The 16923-nt window shown below is 44.9% G+C and overlaps 2 protein-coding genes across 3 annotated transcripts in view; one reads left to right on the forward strand and one right to left on the reverse strand.

Annotated features, from left to right (window-relative positions):
- Mcph1 (microcephalin 1) overlaps positions 1-16923 on the reverse strand; it is a 191418-nt gene that overhangs the window by 48291 nt on the left and 126204 nt on the right. The window lies entirely within an intron of this gene.
- The window catches only part of Angpt2 (angiopoietin 2), a 51335-nt gene continuing 47229 nt past the window's right edge, over positions 12818-16923 (forward strand). Inside the window, exon 1 of the mRNA XM_005082601.4 lies at positions 12818-13562. Coding sequence (XP_005082658.1) covers positions 13275-13562 — 288 coding nt within the window. The 5' untranslated portion in view covers positions 12818-13274. The remainder of the gene's footprint in view (positions 13563-16923) is intronic.

A 16923-nucleotide genomic window follows, 5' to 3' on the forward strand; every position in this document is an offset into this window, starting at 1 on the left:
AAAGAAGGTTTGCCACCTGTCATGAAGTCTTCAAATGTAAGGTGTGTGGCTTTCAGCTGAAGTCCAGTAGTTCTAAAAGTAGCAGAATAAGGGCAGTGCCATCCATGATGTGGCAAATAATGTTGAAGGGTATCTCTCTCTCTCTCTCTCTCTCTCTCTCTCTCTCTCTCTCTCTCTCTCTCTCTCTCTCTCTCTCTCTCTCTCTCTCTCTCTCTCTCTCTCTCTCGTTTTAGAGACAGTTTCTCTGTGTAACAGCTCTGGCTGTCCTGGAACTCCCTTTGTAGAACAGGCTGGCCTTGAACTCAAGACATCCATCTGCCTCTGCCTCCGAAGATTAAAGGTGTATACCACCATTTCCCGGCTCTGCTAACACTTTTTTATGTGCAGGATCTAGCATATTTACTAGGCCATTTGCACAATGGAATCCCTGAATGTGTTTACCCGGGAACAAGTTATTCTATGTCAGGTGCTGTGCATCTGATAGTTGAATTTGGCTCAGAGCTGCTGACTTCTGTATGTTTATTGGTTTCACTAGAATAAAACAAACTCCAGATCACGTGGGATGAAGAGAAGATGGGGGAGTCCATTGCAGACCTCCACAGCACCACAACTTAAAGGGCAGAACCTTTGGTGTGTGTGTGGTGGGGGAGCCAAGATGCCAGGAGCTTCAGATGTCAAGGAAAAGGCTTCTGGGTGTTTAGATTAAGGCTTCCCAGTCAAGGTACTCCTGACAACCCTTGTTCTCCTCTACTGCAGCAGTAGCTTGAGGTGGCTGGGACTGAGGACATCATCTTAAGTTTCTGCAGAATACCACTCCAGTGGCGGGAGCGGCAAGCTGAATGGAGAAGGGGCTCTTGTCACACAGGCAGCAGAGACAAACACGGGCAGCATGGGTGGGAGCCCTACACCCGCTTGTCTTAGGTTTGTAGTAGACACCCTTGTGGGTGCAGCAGATGAATGTGCACGGGTCACTTGACAGCAGCAGTGGGCTGCATCAGGCCTATAAGGTTTCAGGTTAGGACTGCATCACACAGTGATGTGGCGAGCTATTCCACCTCAAGTACAGTGACCCTGAGTTGACATGAGGAAGGACAGGGAGAGCTTCCAAGGGGACATGACACTAGGCTTGGTCCCTTAGAGGGTGGCTGCAGTTGTAGATCAGCAGTCCTCCCAAGAAAGTCTTGTAAGAGTTGGACATGGCTATTGGTATCATCAGAAGTTAAGAACTGCCTGGGGGCCCCCCTGCCTCCTGGCTAAAGAGAAAGCATGAGCATCAGGTGGTTGGTTTGGTGGAGAAATATGGTAATGCCTGTTCTAAAGTGAACTGCCACAAACCAAGTGTCATTGGGAACAGAAACTCATACTCTTACAGTTTTGGAGGCCAGGGTATCCCAGGTCAAGGTGTAGGCCCCTCCTGAGGCCCGTGATCATACCTCTTCTGGCTTCTCCCAGGTTTCTAGAGGCCGATAGCTATGTGGGGGTACTATCACCTGTTCTCCACCTCCAGTGTTACACCCCATCTTTAGAGGATGTCTCTTTCTCCACATGATAGTCTTCTTGTAAAGACACTGGCCATGTTGGGTGAGGGGCTCACACTATTTCAGCTCTAGCTTAATTCAGTATACCTGAATGACCGTAATTACAAATAAGGCAGCAATCTGAGGTCCTTGGAGATAGGATTTCAACTTGGATTTAGGAGTAATACAACCCAACCCTTAACAAAGGAATATCTATATCTATATAATTAAAGGTTTTAAGCTACATGTTGTATCCTGTAGATTAACTCTACTTTGGATCATCTGCAATACCCCATGAACACTTTCGCATTTTTATTCATTGAACTGGCTCTTCTTTATTTCTCTCATTGAGTATTTCTTCTAGAACAGAAACTAGAGCAAAGGATAGCAAGCATGCTGGAAACCACAGAGCCTACCTGGTGAGCCTTCAGGGAAGGACCACTGATGAAATTAACTTCAGCACTCAGCATAAGAAAAACCAGCCATGGAGCTTTGAGTGACGGACAGCTTCTTTTTATCCACATTGCACGCGGGATGTCAGTTAAGACTGTTTAAGGAGGCTAGCACTGACTGGGAAGTCTGAGTCTGCGGTACCTTTTATGCAGCAGCCTCAAGAGACTGGTCTAGCAAGAAGGGCAGTGGCTTGGTAAAAAGCGCCCATGAGTTTTCCCTGTGAAGGCTTTGCTAGCCTGGCCGTTTCCTCTATCTGCTGGGCTTTGCCAATGGCAAAGGATTGCTTGTGTTTTTATTATTTTTGTCTGTGAGCTTCTCAGTTGCCTTAAGAAACTGTCAAGCTGCTTTGAGAGCTGTGGTGAAGGCACAGAAAGGATTCTCATTGGATTCTACTGCACCAGGAGAGGGTAAGAATTGGTATCACCAGCCTGGGATGCCTTCAGAAAACTTTAAAATGGATCAAAGACCTCAGTGTAACACTAGATACACTGAATTTGATAGAAGAGAAAGTAAGGAATGGCATTGAACTCATTGGCACAGAAGACTTTCTGATCAGAACACTGTAAGCACAGGCACTAAGATCAACAATTAATGAATGGGACCACATGGAACTGAGAAGCTTCTGTACAGCAAGGACACCATCGTTAGGACAAAGCAGCAGCCTACAGGATGGGAAAAGATACTTTAAAAAGTACACATCTAGTAAAGAACTACTATCCAAGAACTAAGGCAGCTAGATATCTATAAAAAAAAAAACCAAATAACCCAATTAAAAAGTGTGGTACAGATCTAAACAGAATTCTCAATAGAGGAAACTCAAATGACTGGAAAACACTAAGAAAAGTTCAACATCCTTAGCCATTAGGGAAATGCAAATCAAAACTACTTTGCTTTCACTTTGCACGCATTAGAATGGCTAAGATTAACAAAACAAGTGAAAGCTCATACTGTTGATGTGGAATAAGAGGACCACTCATACATTGCTGGTGGGAGTGCAAACTCATACAGTCACTATGGAAATCCGTGTGGTGGTTCCTCAGGAAGATGAGATGGGATCTACCTCTAGATCCAGCTATACCATTCTTGGGCATATCCTAAAGGATGCTTCATCCTACGACGGAGACATTTGCTAAACCATGTTCATTACGCTCCCACTCTCCATAGCACTATATCAGTCTAATATTTTATTATTGTCTTGTCATATTGTTCATGCTATTAAAATGATTCTTTGGTCCAGCATTTACAGATGCTAAAGAAAGACATTTCTTATTACTCATTCTCCCTGAGAATACTCCATGCTGCTGGGGATGGACTTCAGGACTTTGCTCATGCTAGTCTAGCAACCCCAATCACTGAACTCCTCATAGCAGTCATGCTAATTCTCCTTTTCCAATGTTTACAACCCTTGCATTATCACTGAAGCTCAGGCCACCGAAATATCTGCCACAAGGGGCCACAGCAGCTTCTCTGCCACCCCCTTCCCACTCTTGACTCAGAGGACTTTCCAGATCAGAGTGGGCTACTCCCCTGCTTCAAAGTCTCCCCTGGCGGGTAAGGTCCAACTGCCGAGCAGACTCTTTTAGGAGTGAGTTCCTTCCGGGCACCATCTAAAAGTTTACACCTTCACTATCCCTTTGTTCAACTGCAGTTAATTTCTCTCAGTTTAGGATGCTCCATGGAGCAGGTTGGGGTTGGGGAGATGACTTCTTTTTGACTAAGTAAACAGTTGGGATCAAAACCGACATTGAAGGCATTCCAGCAGTTCATTTAACCTTTGCCTGTTTTCCTAGCGGGCATGGACTTCACCACCGGTGCCACCAAGCCATACCTTTGACACAGCATTCCTTTGCCTCTCTGGAGTGGGATCTTGTTGCAGGTGGTTGGGTCTCAAACTCCACTCATTTTGGAGACTGCTACCACAGATTTCTGTCACGAAGCACGGTTCATCTCCTATGGCTGGTAACTATGTCTGTGTGTGCTGTGCACACTAAATGTGCAGGCCTGCATACACTGATGCTAAGGCTCTGTCTGCGCCGTGCTATTCTGCATTCTGACTGACAGCATCCAGGTTACTTATGAGTTGAAGCTGATTAAACTGCCTAGTGTTTCTACTAATGACATTAATGGCAGTTCTGTGCGTCACTTGTTAGGAGGCCAGCAGAGGGAGCAGGTGAGCATTTAATACTGGACTTGATGTTAGCATTCTGGAATAGGAACTTCTCTTGCAGTTTTCTTTTGGCTTGATTTTTATTGTAATCTTGGTATATAAACTAAAAGAGAAAGTCATTTAAAGACATCAGGATTTTAGGATCATGTAGATAATTTCTTTTCCACTAGAATCGTCTTTAGGCTTTAAAAATATTATTGCATTTTTTTTTTCTTGAGGGAAACAGATGTCAGGAACTTGGACCTAATACTTAATAAATGGCCTCTCTTTGCAGTCTTTGATTTGTTTCCTTTTATTTTCTCTTTTGTGTCAGTCTTTCTTTGACGCGTGCCTTTTCCTGGAATGGGAACATTTGGAGGGTATGCTGGTGGCTGCCAGACTGGGGGCTTAAGACAGCATTTGAAAGAAAAGCACAGTTACCTAGGGCAGATAACCAGGAAAACCTGGTCATTAAGAGACAACTGGACCCATGCTGGGACAAAGACAGCATGATGTCCTCTGTGCACCTAAGTACAAGCATCATGGCTGCTTGTAATCATGACTGTAACCTTCATGCTCATGCTTGCAATCATGACTGTAACCTTCATGCTCATGCTTGCAATCATGACTGTAACCTTCATGCTCATGCTTGTAATCATGACTGTAACCTTCATGCTCATGCTTGTAATCATGACTGTAACCTTCATGCTCATGCTTGTAATCATGACTGTAACCTTCATGCTCATGCTTGTAATCATGACTGTAACCTTCATGCTCATGCTTGCAATCATGACTGTAACCTTCATGCTCATGCTTGCAATCATGACTGTAACCTTCATGCTCATGCTTGCAATCATGACTGTAACCTTCATGCTCATGCTTGCAATCATGACTGTAACCTTCATGCTCAACCATTTATCATAGTCGTGATACAGTTTTTAAAAAATTATTTTTGTCCATGTAAGTCCATGACCAAATGTAAGTTCCCACAGAAAGATTTTTATGTTAACTCAGCCAGATGGATGGGAATACCAAATGAGGGTCATGTGCATTTTTTTTAAATAACCTTGACATGAGCTATTTATTTATGTTAACTTAAAACCAAGAGAGATAATATATCTAAATGGGAATACTCATTGTGGCATTTTTATCTCTGTTAAAAAAAGTTTCTCGATAATTAAGATAAAAATTTACAAATTTAGATTAAAAGAAGATTAATCTACATGACATTAAGCCACTTGAAATGAAAACTCATTCTGTGAGAGATGCAGACAGTTCATTCAGAATGCCTATGAAGGGAGGCTGGACACATTTCTCAGGAACAGTAGGATCCAAACTCTTAAGTCTGTTGAAATTAATTTAGGAATATTTAATGTAAGATTTTAGCTAGTAAACTCACCTCAAAATATCAATTATTGTGTCAGAGCAAAGATTAAACTCAGGTCATGGGTGAAATAGCCATCAATGACACAGGGATCATTTACAAAGAATGTTTACCACTTTTCCCTCCACAGAGGAAATGCAGCAATGCCAGGCTGGAAATTACTCGTCGCTGGGGAATTGTACTCACTGTCTTCTCAAAGCTGTGACTTGTATCTGGACATTTGTTTTTTTGATGGAGAGATAAAATATTCCCCCCAAATATTAGAATGATAATATTTAAAAATCAAACAGTGTTTGAGATAACTTTATACAACAGGATAATTATATAAACTGAAATCTTCCTAAAAATTTGAGGAATTTGTGGTGTAATCTTAAAAAAATATTTACTTGCATATTTCTCAAGTTCCTAATAAATAAAGAGCTCCCCCTTTCAGAGCCCATGGGCTCTAGAAGATGCAGCGTGGTTGTCAGATACGAGGGCACTTTGGCTCTGCTGGGTCCTGACGGTGCAAACTGTAAACAATCTGAGAATCTTTTAAGTTTCTTTAAAACAAAAAAATCTCTCCTATCTATGTGTCATTCAGACAAGATTTCAGAGTAAACACTCGGATAACAGAGTGAGTGAGCACCTGGCACCTTTTGATATAACTTAAACAGGAAAGGCAGGCATTGAGAAGTCACGTGATCCTGCAGCCCCTTTCCCTGCCCTCATATTCACTCATCAACACACCAGGTCTGCAGTTCTTTGTCAAATGGAAGTCACACAGCTGGGATGAAGATGGTGACTAAGGGTGACAGGCCCATGCTACAGATCCTGTGTGCCTTTAATGCACTTGTCACCATCTCCCGTAGATGAAAACATGCTGGCGGTTGGCGGAAATGGCTGTTTCCCAGGAAAGGAAGTGGCCTGAAAACACATCTGGCAGACGGTCTTTCCCTCCTTTGGCAGTCACAGAATGATTTTAACAAAATATTCACTTCCTCACCTCACAAAATTCCAGAGTCGATGCCCGATTCTAAGCCGGTGACTTAATTATACTCTAAATATACTGGGCCAGCTATTTTATGTCAAATGCTATGTGCATACAGCAAACATACATAAGTACATACACAAGGAGAACAGGAAATCATGCTCCAATTGGCACTGTGTTTTATTTCATAGACCCATCACATTCCTAGCTGTGAATATAGGACCAAGCTAAAGAGACAGATTGGGAAGGAATTACAAAAGCCAGAACAATGAAAAAGTAGGGGTGATGTAAACACACAGCACTGGCACACACGCTGGGTTTCCACGGACTGGATTCTAAGTCTCCACTGATGAATGAGTTTATGTACTCACACAGGGATGCCCCCTATGGATGATCGCAGGTTGCTCCCTCACATATATGATCACAGGTCCCCATGTGGATGACCTCAGGGCTGTCCCCATCCCCATGATCACATGTTGATGCTACTCACATAAGCTTGTACTTTCACACAGTGCCTAGCAGCTCAGTTTTGGGTTATGACAAGGATTCCCGTCATTAGGAGGAATATCACTACTACACAGGGGTGACAGCCAGACCAAAACAGCAAGTCTCAATCCTTTCCAAAGGAGATTGGTTTTCTGCCTTGTTAAAACTGAAAAAATGACTGCTTTAGGGTCTGAGATACTGTTCAGTGAGTAGCCGAGTAGTAGTACTTGCTCTACAAGCATGAGGACCCGTGAGTGTATGTACACAGGCATGCCTGTGTGCACACACCCATGCATGTATACTCACATATGCATTCCATAGCTTTAAATTCAATGTCATTACATCAGTAAAAAACAAGGGCCCAAGGATGTACTTGGCCAACCGGAGTCTTTGCTTCTCGCCTCAGTGAGCCTTGATTTCTTCATCTTTACCAGGAATGACAAACTATGTATGTATTGATGGATCTGTGCCTCTTTGAACATTTCTTCTGGCCTCGGAGTAACTTCAATGGGCTTTCCTCTGGTACTTTTTTCTCCAGTCTACATCTGGGGATTACCTCAAAGCATCCCAGATTCTGGGCTCCAGATGGGCATGCTGGCAGCCCGGGAGTGGTGGCAGTTGGTCTGCTGAGCTAACATTTTTGCTGATGGCTGCAGTCTGCCTTTGAGTCATTCAGATCGAGGTCAACATATATGGAGTAGAAATAAGCCATGCCAAGGTATTTCTTTGCAGGAACTGCTTTGAGACTACTGAAATATTCTTATCTCCCCCCACCCATTGCGCGCGCGTGCGTGCGTGCGTGTGTGTGTGTGTGTGTGTGTGTGTGTGTGTGTGTGTGTGTGTGTGTGTGCCTGCGTGCCTGCGTGGCAGTTTTGGTTGTTTCCTTGATTCCCATTAATGACTGCAGACAATGTGGAGAGAACAGTAGAAAACTTCCCTGACAAGTTTTATGTCCAGTGAGGCCCTAATGCTTTTTCCTACAAATGAACTTTGAGGTGTATATAGAAACATATCAACTATTTTGCCAATTTTAAAGATGCCTAGGGCAGTAGGAGAGATGGCCAAGAGGTCCCCCGGTTTTCTCCCCACTGTCGAATGCCAGGCGCCTGAGAGTCCCAAGTGGGCCATTCTGACCGCAAAGACACAGTGTCCCAGCTTCGCATCGTAGGGTAATTCAGCACTGAGTCTCTCATATACCAAGGCACTTTCCAGAAATGCAGTCCAAGCTGGCCAGATGTGCCTGTGCAAGTCAGCATGCCAGGGCTGTAGGCAGCGATGGCACGGAAAGAGGGCTCCGCTGTGCCTGGTGAGGGTCCTGCAGGGGACTGGCTCAGAGGGCTGCCTGGCACTGTAGAGAATGACTGCGATTCAGATCTGAGTGCAGGGGACCCCGTGCCTGTGCATGGTCTGTGTGCTCTGTGTATTTTTTTTTTTAATAATACAGGCTTTTGTAAAATGTCCCTTGTTATGTGGTGAGCATGTTCATCCAGGTCAGGCAAGAGGCCCCGGGTCTACGCACTTATCTGACAAAACACCTAGTGACGTTCTGTAAACTGTTCACAGTGACAGTGGAGGCTGTGTAAGCTACTCACAAATGGCCTCTGGCACGGGTCACATGGGAGCTGCCCGCTTTGTGCCGATTTAAAAGTGGGAAGTACCTGGCTACCTAGGGCACTACTTGCACAGAATCAACCACCTTCTGGGTGACTTTAGGGTCTGGCCACTCTAACTCCATGATTCAGACAGCAGGGGATCTGTGAGGGATTAGATTCCTTAAAGGTTGGAGAAGCCAAAGCCTTCAGGAGACCCTGTAGCTTTTGCCTCGGTCTAATGGGGTGAAATGATGCCACAGGGTGGTGCTTAAGGGTCTTTGTGACGCATCCTTCCCTACAAGACTCACAGTGTCTTGTGGAATAATGTGCAGAAGTATTATAAGAGCCAAAGGTGGTTGATACCATCAAGGAAGCAGGGTTTGCCAGACACAGCAGGGCGGATACACATATGAACTCACAGTGATTGTGACCACATGCATAAGACCTGTGCAAGCAACAGGCAGCTAAAATTCCAGCATGGGGGTCAGCATGAAATCCCACCATGAGCTGCAAAGTTAGCGGCATTTGACAACTGCTGGGAGAGGGTGAATTAATCATTGTTTAATGAGGGGGAGAGAAGAAGGAAGAAAGAAGAAGGAAGAAAGAAGAAGAAGGAGAAGGAGGAGAAGGAGAAGGAGAAGGAGAAGGAGAAGGAGAAGAAGAAGAAGAAGAAGAAGAAGAAGAAGAAGAAGAAGAAGAAGAAGAAGAAGAAGAAGAAGAAGAAGAAGAAGAAGAAGAAGAAAGAAGAAGAAATCGTTATCTCAAAGTTGGGTGGGGAGAGCAGACAGGATGGTTATGTAGTTATAGGCGGTGAATATGCTCAAAGTACATTGTACGGAATTCCCAGAGAATTAAAAAAGTTATTGTAGTTTTGTTTTGTTTAAGTCTTTGTAGATGGCTTCCTTTCTGGAAATAGGTAACTACGTCTTTCTGGTACCATCAAATGGCTTAACGAGAACCGGAGACAGTTACTTATTATTATTATTATTATTTTTATATAAAAAAATTTATGACCATTGGTGACTTGCCTGCATGTATGTCTGTGTGAGGGAGTCAGAAGCCCTGGAACTGGAGTTACAGAGTTACAGACAGGTTTGAGCTGCCATGTGGGTGCTGGGAATTGAACCCGGGTTCTCTGGAAGAGCAATTGGTGCTCTTAACCACTGAGCCATCTCATCCAGCCCCCAGAAACTGATCTTGAGAGGGTAAATGGGGCTCTGAAATTTCAGCTGATGATGTGTAATAGGGCAGAAAATACACAGAACGACAACAACAAGCAGCACCATGCACAGCTGCTCCCCAGAGGTGATGGATGCTGGGGGCAGCTTTTGGGAAACGAGTAACAATATCACTCAGTTTGTATCTTCATCGGCTTCAGCAATCCTGTCAGGAAGCGACCGAGGGAGAAGATTCTATGGAAAGGGAACACTTTGGAGAGCCGCAGAAAGGATGGAGGCTACCTGGGCATGTTTAGTTGCTACCCCCCAGGCCATGGTGGGAAGTAGCAGCCATTGGCTGGTGGCACTAATAGCATGGGCAGGAGAGGCCTTTTTGGTTGCTGGCCTCCTTGGAGTTTATGTCCTGTGAGGATCTCCTGGGGGTTCTCTGCAGTTCTGACTGTGAGGCCCACTGTGTTCCTGTGCCCTGAGGCCTGTCAAACTGTGTCACTCTGCTCTGCAATGGTGTCACATTCCTAACACTTTATATCCAGCTTTGAAATGTCACTTCCCTTTGATCTTTGAACTAGCTCCCTGCCCTGGCATATTCCATACTGTTAGGTGAAGGTCTCTCTTTTCATGTTGGATGTGAACTCTACAGTGAGTACTCACTGAATATGTCCTGTCCCCCGGGTACAGATTTGCTGACTCCTTCCCCTGCTTCTAACTCATAACCTATTTGGGTGTATGAGCTAGCAATGATTTTTTTAATAAGTGTGTGTGTGTGTATGTGTTTTGCTTTGTTTGAGACAGAGCCTCCATGTATCCCAGGCTGGCCTCAAACCGGCAACAATCCTTCTGCTATAGCTTCTTGGGCGCTGGGATTCCAGACATGTAATACCATGCCTTGTTTTGATCCCTACATTCTTAAACGATTAAAACACACACACACACACACACACACACACACACACACACACACACACACACACACACACACGCTACTGCATGGGGCAGTCCAGAGAGCTTGAAGCCTCTACCACCTCATTCCTCAAAGAAGCCGTGCCGACTCCACTCTCAGTCATTTCCATTTCAGAATCTATGAAGAGCAGCTCCTATCATGTTCTGGGGGTGGGGTCTGGAAGAGGACAATGTTCACTGTAAAAGCACAGAGGTTTGGTGCTTCTCCTCTATGCTCTCACAGTGGTCTGCCTTTGGCCTCATTCCCTCCGTGTCCCATGGTCCCCTTTGGATCAGAAGACCTGATGTGAGTCACCCTTTGCCCGGCAGAGTGCTTCACTTGGTACCTGGCATATCTATTTTTCAATGTTTCTTCTTGCAAAGCTTCTTGATTTGCCTGGAACACTAGTGAATAGTTTCAACCTGAAGCATATATTAAAATCTTGAATTGTGCTTTTCCAAACAAACAACAAACAAACAAACAAAAAGATTCGTGTCCATTGCTATCGCCTCACCTTGAATGAGAGACTAAGTCCTGAACCACAAAGCTACTGTTTGATGGTGAGCTAATTATTCTTCATTTAATAAACGAGTCTGAAAGGAAAGAGAAGCTAGCAATCTTAAATTGTGCCTATTGTATATCAGCTTCATCCAGAATGTTCCAAAGACCATCCAGAGGAAGAACAGCCTCAGTTTTCAAGGAGGGAAACTGAGGCAGAGAGCAGTTAAGCTTTACTAAGTACACACAGTACTCAGGATGACACTAAGGCCTGCCTACTGTCTTCTAGGTGTTCTCAGTGGGGATGTCGGCAATAATTAACCATGCATCCTCTCTCAGGAATCAGACTCCCTCCCCTACTAACTGTCTGTGCAGAGAATGAGTTCAGCCTTTCTGAGCCACAGAACTATCTAGTAGTTTGTGGAGCCTGTGAGTCCCTTCTAACAAGTGGGAGGCTCGAGGTGTCTGTTAGAAGGACATGTCTCCACTGATGGAAAATGTGGTTGGCTAACTCCTCATTTATACAGGAAAAGCTGAATTTCAGTTGGTGAAAAATAAAGACACATCTTTTTTCTTCTCCAAGTTCATGGACCCCATGATATCTGCCCACGGACCTTGGGACAAGAACCCCTGTACCAGTAGCAACTGGGAAGCCAGTCTGTTAACAGGATGCATTTTAAATAGACTTAGTTAGAACTCTTCCAAACTGATTCTGTGGATAGCAAAATTCACCATGCAGAGTCCAGAGACATGGATGATTTAAAATCATGACTCTTGTATTCTTCAAAAGCCAGGCATGCATAATGTGGTACTGCCTGAGCTTTCTGGAGGCAGATGAGATCCTTTGAATCAGCTGCAGGATACTGGAATTTACACAGTACCGATCTCTAGCATTAAGTTCTAGCTGTGAAGGGAAGTGAGTCTGGGCCAGCAGAGCCGCAGGGCTGGAAGTGCCTTAGAAGTGCAGCCCTTGACTTTTATGGCCAAGGGCTTTAGCGCTTAATTAAAAGGGGAAAGTGATTTGCCTCAGCCTGCTGACTGGGACTAATTTAATTAATAACATGTTACAGTAAGATGAGTCCTGAGCAAACCCCAGTACAGTAAAGGGTATATGTTCCCTCTCAATGTACTTCATTTAAATATCTATCATAACTCAATAGACCATTAAGGAGGCCAAAGTATTTTAAGTTTTGTGTATTTAAATGGATATTTTGTTTTAAGTTACAGATATGTACGTGCTGAGAAACCAATCTTGTTAACTTGACTGAATAACATCAAACTGGGTTTAAAATAAAAATTATGCATGACAGCTAATAGTTAAAAAAAATCAAATAATAACAACAGGACTGTACCTCCCCCTTCCTCCCTGAAAAGGCACAGTTTACAAGAGCTGGGTGTTCGTGCTCTTTTTATTTACGATGACACAAATAAAATCCTGATACAGCTGACATTTTATTCCTACAGGAAAACACAGAAACTTTTGCTTTAAAGTCAAAGTGATTCCCTCAGCTACTTTGCAAGCTTAGCCAGCGAATGCGCGGGGCAGACAACTGATCCCCAGCGTCTCTCGAGGAAATAATTAGGGTGGTGCCTATGACATGCCCAGGGGCCTTGTGGCCGGTCCTTGTTCCCAGAAGGTTCCTGCAGTGCACGGTCCTTCGGGGCGGCAAGCACTATGCTCTGATTTTTCCTGTTGCCTGGCTAGTGACCCCCTACAGGAAGATAGTGGGTGAGCCAGGGGGCGGAGCGGCTGGCTGCACATGTCTGGCTGCTCTTATCAACTTATCATATAAGGGAAGGAAAGTGATTGATTCGGATACTGACACTGTAGACTCGGGGTAGAAACAAAGAGTCTGTGCAGACCTCTGGAGTGAGCTGGGCTGCTCCTTCCTCTGCAGGACAGCTCCCAGTGTGCCGGGGAGAAGAGGAGAGAAGGCACTGGAAGTCAAGCCTGCTTCAGGCACGGGAAGAGACGGCTCTCACTGATGGACTTGTTCATGCAGCACAGCCCTGTGCTCTAGACAGCAGCCGCACGCGCGCGAGCGGGCCGGGAAGCATACGTGCCTGCAAGTTTGCTGAGCTCACAGCTTATAACCCAAAGGGAGAAAGAATGTGGCAGATTGTTGTCCTAACTCTTGGCTGTGATTTTGTCTTGGCCTCAGCCTACAATAACTTTCGGAAGAGTGTGGACAGCACAGGGAGGCGGCAGTACCAGGTCCAGAACGGGCCCTGCAGCTACACATTCCTGCTGCCGGAGACCGACAGCTGCCGATCTTCCTCCAGCCCCTACATGTCCAATGCCGTGCAGAGGGACGCACCCCTCGATTACGACGACTCCGTGCAAAGGCTGCAGGTGCTGGAGAACATCCTGGAGAACAACACCCAGTGGCTGATGAAGGTAGGAAGGCGGGCTGGCTCTGCTGAGCAAGAACTAACGCCCTGGTTTTATCAGGGACTGGGGTTACGGAGACAGATGGGCTGCAAGCATCCTTGAGTATAGGAAAGGTGTCTTTTGTGCTGTCCTGGAGGAAAGTAGGCATGGACTGATGAGCAATAAAAGGGTTATCTGAAAAGAATGCCAGAATCTGTTCAGAAAAATCCCTGAGCTTAGGAATCCTGACTAGCTGAGCAGAGGAAGTGTGCCTCTCCGCAGATCTGCGCGCTGCTGTGTTTGAGTAGCGGGGGCTGAGTGACACCCATTACCAGGATCTTCTCAGTGGGTTGTAGGCATGTGAGGGAGGCTGTGAACAAGACAGCACGGAGCCAGGAAAAACGTGACGATCATGTTAATTACGGATACTTAACGGATGCAGTCAAGTGCTTTACCAATTTCCTGAATTTCTTTACGAAAATAGATTATGACTCTTGGTAAAAGAGAGGAAATTAAATAAAGCCAACCTCATGTTCTCGGAGTCTCAGGGCTGTGCTGTGAAGGGGCTGCCATCTGGAAACGGGGCTCTATTTCCCAAGTGTCCCAGAGACACTGCAGCCCTGTTCAGTTCCAGAGACAGGCTGTGAGCTTGTCCCCACGTGGGGCTGTTATGCTCAAGTCAAGCTGGGCGGAGGGGGTCTGACAGTTTTGTTCTTGGGGCTGCAACAATTTCTCTGTTTCATGGCCTTTTTATAGAGCGTAACCAAAATAAGACATTGAAAGGTCTGTTTTGCTTTCACAAATGATTGTTTTCTACAAAACCTCAAATGACCCTGGAGTTTTCTTTATGTGAACCATATGTATTCCACAGGAAGTTTAAACAAAACATGCAGATAGTAGATGAATCGTTCAACATTATGACAATGACATCACATGCTTACAAGGTAACTATTTAAAGTCATATAAATCTTTTAAAAGTTGATGGACTTCATTCAATACTGCTTCCCAGAAAAGCATAATTTATTTCTCTCAGACTTCTCCATAAACTTTTGGTTTGACGCCCTTCCTTAACCTGAGAGTAGAGCTGGGGTCCCAATCTGTGTTTCTCATGCATACCCCTGCTTTTGGAAGTGGACAAGCTTTTGCTGGAAACTAGAGTCTAAATGAATGAGTGTTGCCAGCCGTGATCTTGTGGAGAGAGGGGAGTCATGCAGATCAAAGGACAGAAAACAAAGACTACCCTAGGACTACAGTAGACACAACACAAAAATACGTTTCAAAATCCTTAGTTTTTCCTGGGTGATTTCTTCAGTTTTCCTCCTTTCGAAAAATTCAGAGATATCTAAACACGGACCTTTAAGCGTGAGACAACACATGTTGCAACGTGTGGGGCAGTGAGGGGTCCCAGGTATCTGCTTATCTCTTTGGATTTCTTTGGGAACTGTCACGCTCACTTTCAGGGACCTTCTACATCTACTGTGGTGTTGGGGATAAGGAGGGAGGAAGGCACATCCTTCTAGTAAACACTCTAATCTGAGGACTACCAAGCCCTCTGCTAAGATAAACAGTCACCACACACGGGGTGGGGGTGGGGGGCTGGGGGTGATGTTTTGCCAGGGGCAATGCTGTACATTGCTTAGCGGAGCCTGGGCTGCGTATACCTGGACTTGTGTTTCCATGCGCAGAGAAAACTACCCCTGTCGTGGGGCTTTGCAGAGAGAACAGGAGGAGGAACTCAAAGCTAGGCGGCCACCACCTCCTCCTTCCCTGGGTCTATTAGTAAATATTTGAACAGTAGCACGATGGCATTTCAAAAGCCCTTCTTTGAGCCGGTTTAGCTGACTGTCACGGAGGGGAGGGGCGGTGGTGCTTATCTACCATCAGTGGTGGCACCTGCTCCCTTTAGCACCTGCTCTTGCTCTGAGCAGTGCACCTGAGGAAGGCAATTGGCCAGCTCATTACTTGGTTTATGGGCTCCAGGAGTGGAAACAAAAGCAGAAGGTAAATATGAAGCCCATTCGGAATGATTAGACGAAATCTCCCTGATTGTTTTTCTCCTCCGTGTTTTGGCACCTGCAATAATAAACACTGCTTTTCTCTGCGGGAAGAAAATAACGTCTAATGGAACCACAGATAAGCCTGATAACTAAAAGAGCAACAACACGACCAACACCTATTTATAGATTATCACAGAAAGAAAAGGCAAGATTTGCTTTCATTGTTTTACATGTTTTCTCTTGAGCTGTTTTTAAGCAAGGTTTCCTTATTTCCTTGCCCTCCCTGCTCTACACACGAAATTCACCGAAGGACCATTCGGTTTTCAGGAGTTTCAAAAACTTGTCAGGAAGGAAAAGACGGGCAAGGTTTTGGTGAGTTTGGCAGATGAATGGTATTTCAATTTCTGAGCGCTGAGCACAGCCCAAGGAGCTCAAACTAAGAACGCTCCAGGAACACCATTGAAGAGCCAGCTTTGCACTGCCCCTTTAATCTCTCCTGCAAAGGAAGTGTCGGCCTTCTGAATGAATGTGGGGGAGCACATGAATGGGACAATACAGGGGAAGGCTCACTCTCCAAGGAGCTGGGCGGGTAAGCATGGATAAGATAAACTCCCGATTGCCAGGCCCCATCCTACCAGGTGAGCAACTGTCAGGACAGACCTCTGTCCCAGTGACTTCAAACACATTTTATGCAGACTCTCAGCTTACCAACATGCATTGTAATTTGGTAGGTCAAATGTATTTTTGTTTTCCCCAACAAGAGGAAATATGGAAAGGAAATAAACAACTATTTCACGCTACTGAATGCCGTATATTTTATAAACAGCTATGAACCCTGCAGCCACTTTAAGACACAGTGACTTGAAAAACACGGCTAATGCTTATTAGCTTGATGTAAACATTTCCTCTGCCACCGGCCTCGCTGTGCTGGTTTTTAAACAACACAAGTACAGTCCAGGAAAGGCAATCCCTTTCTTTCTTTAAAAGCGATAATAAGATATCCTTGAAGAAAAGCCTAGAAACGGCAATTCATCAGTCCAATGCAGGAGGACCAAGGCAGTTATGTTCCTACAAAACAATTGTTGCTACTGGGGGTATAAAAAAAAAGAGGATCTAAGCCCCTCAGGCTCTTCCCACCTGTGTGTGTGTGTGTGCGCGTGCACACGCGTGCACGCACGATGCTTGAGTGTTATCGTGCATAGCACTCTTTATCTGTATGTGAAAGAATACAGAACCTAATTCATTATGGGAAAGATGCCTCCCCATCTTCTGTGACACTTATGGTCAATGTGCCCTGCAGCCTGGAGAACAGCAGCTGTACTCCAGGAATTACATGCTGAGTTTGGAAATATGCATATGATTAGTATTAGAAGCATTTTTTTTTTGCATTT

Source organism: Mesocricetus auratus, unplaced genomic scaffold (genome assembly GCF_017639785.1).
Source record: "Mesocricetus auratus isolate SY011 unplaced genomic scaffold, BCM_Maur_2.0 Super-Scaffold_100031, whole genome shotgun sequence".
In the NCBI taxonomy this organism is placed as follows: Eukaryota; Metazoa; Chordata; class Mammalia; order Rodentia; family Cricetidae; genus Mesocricetus; species Mesocricetus auratus.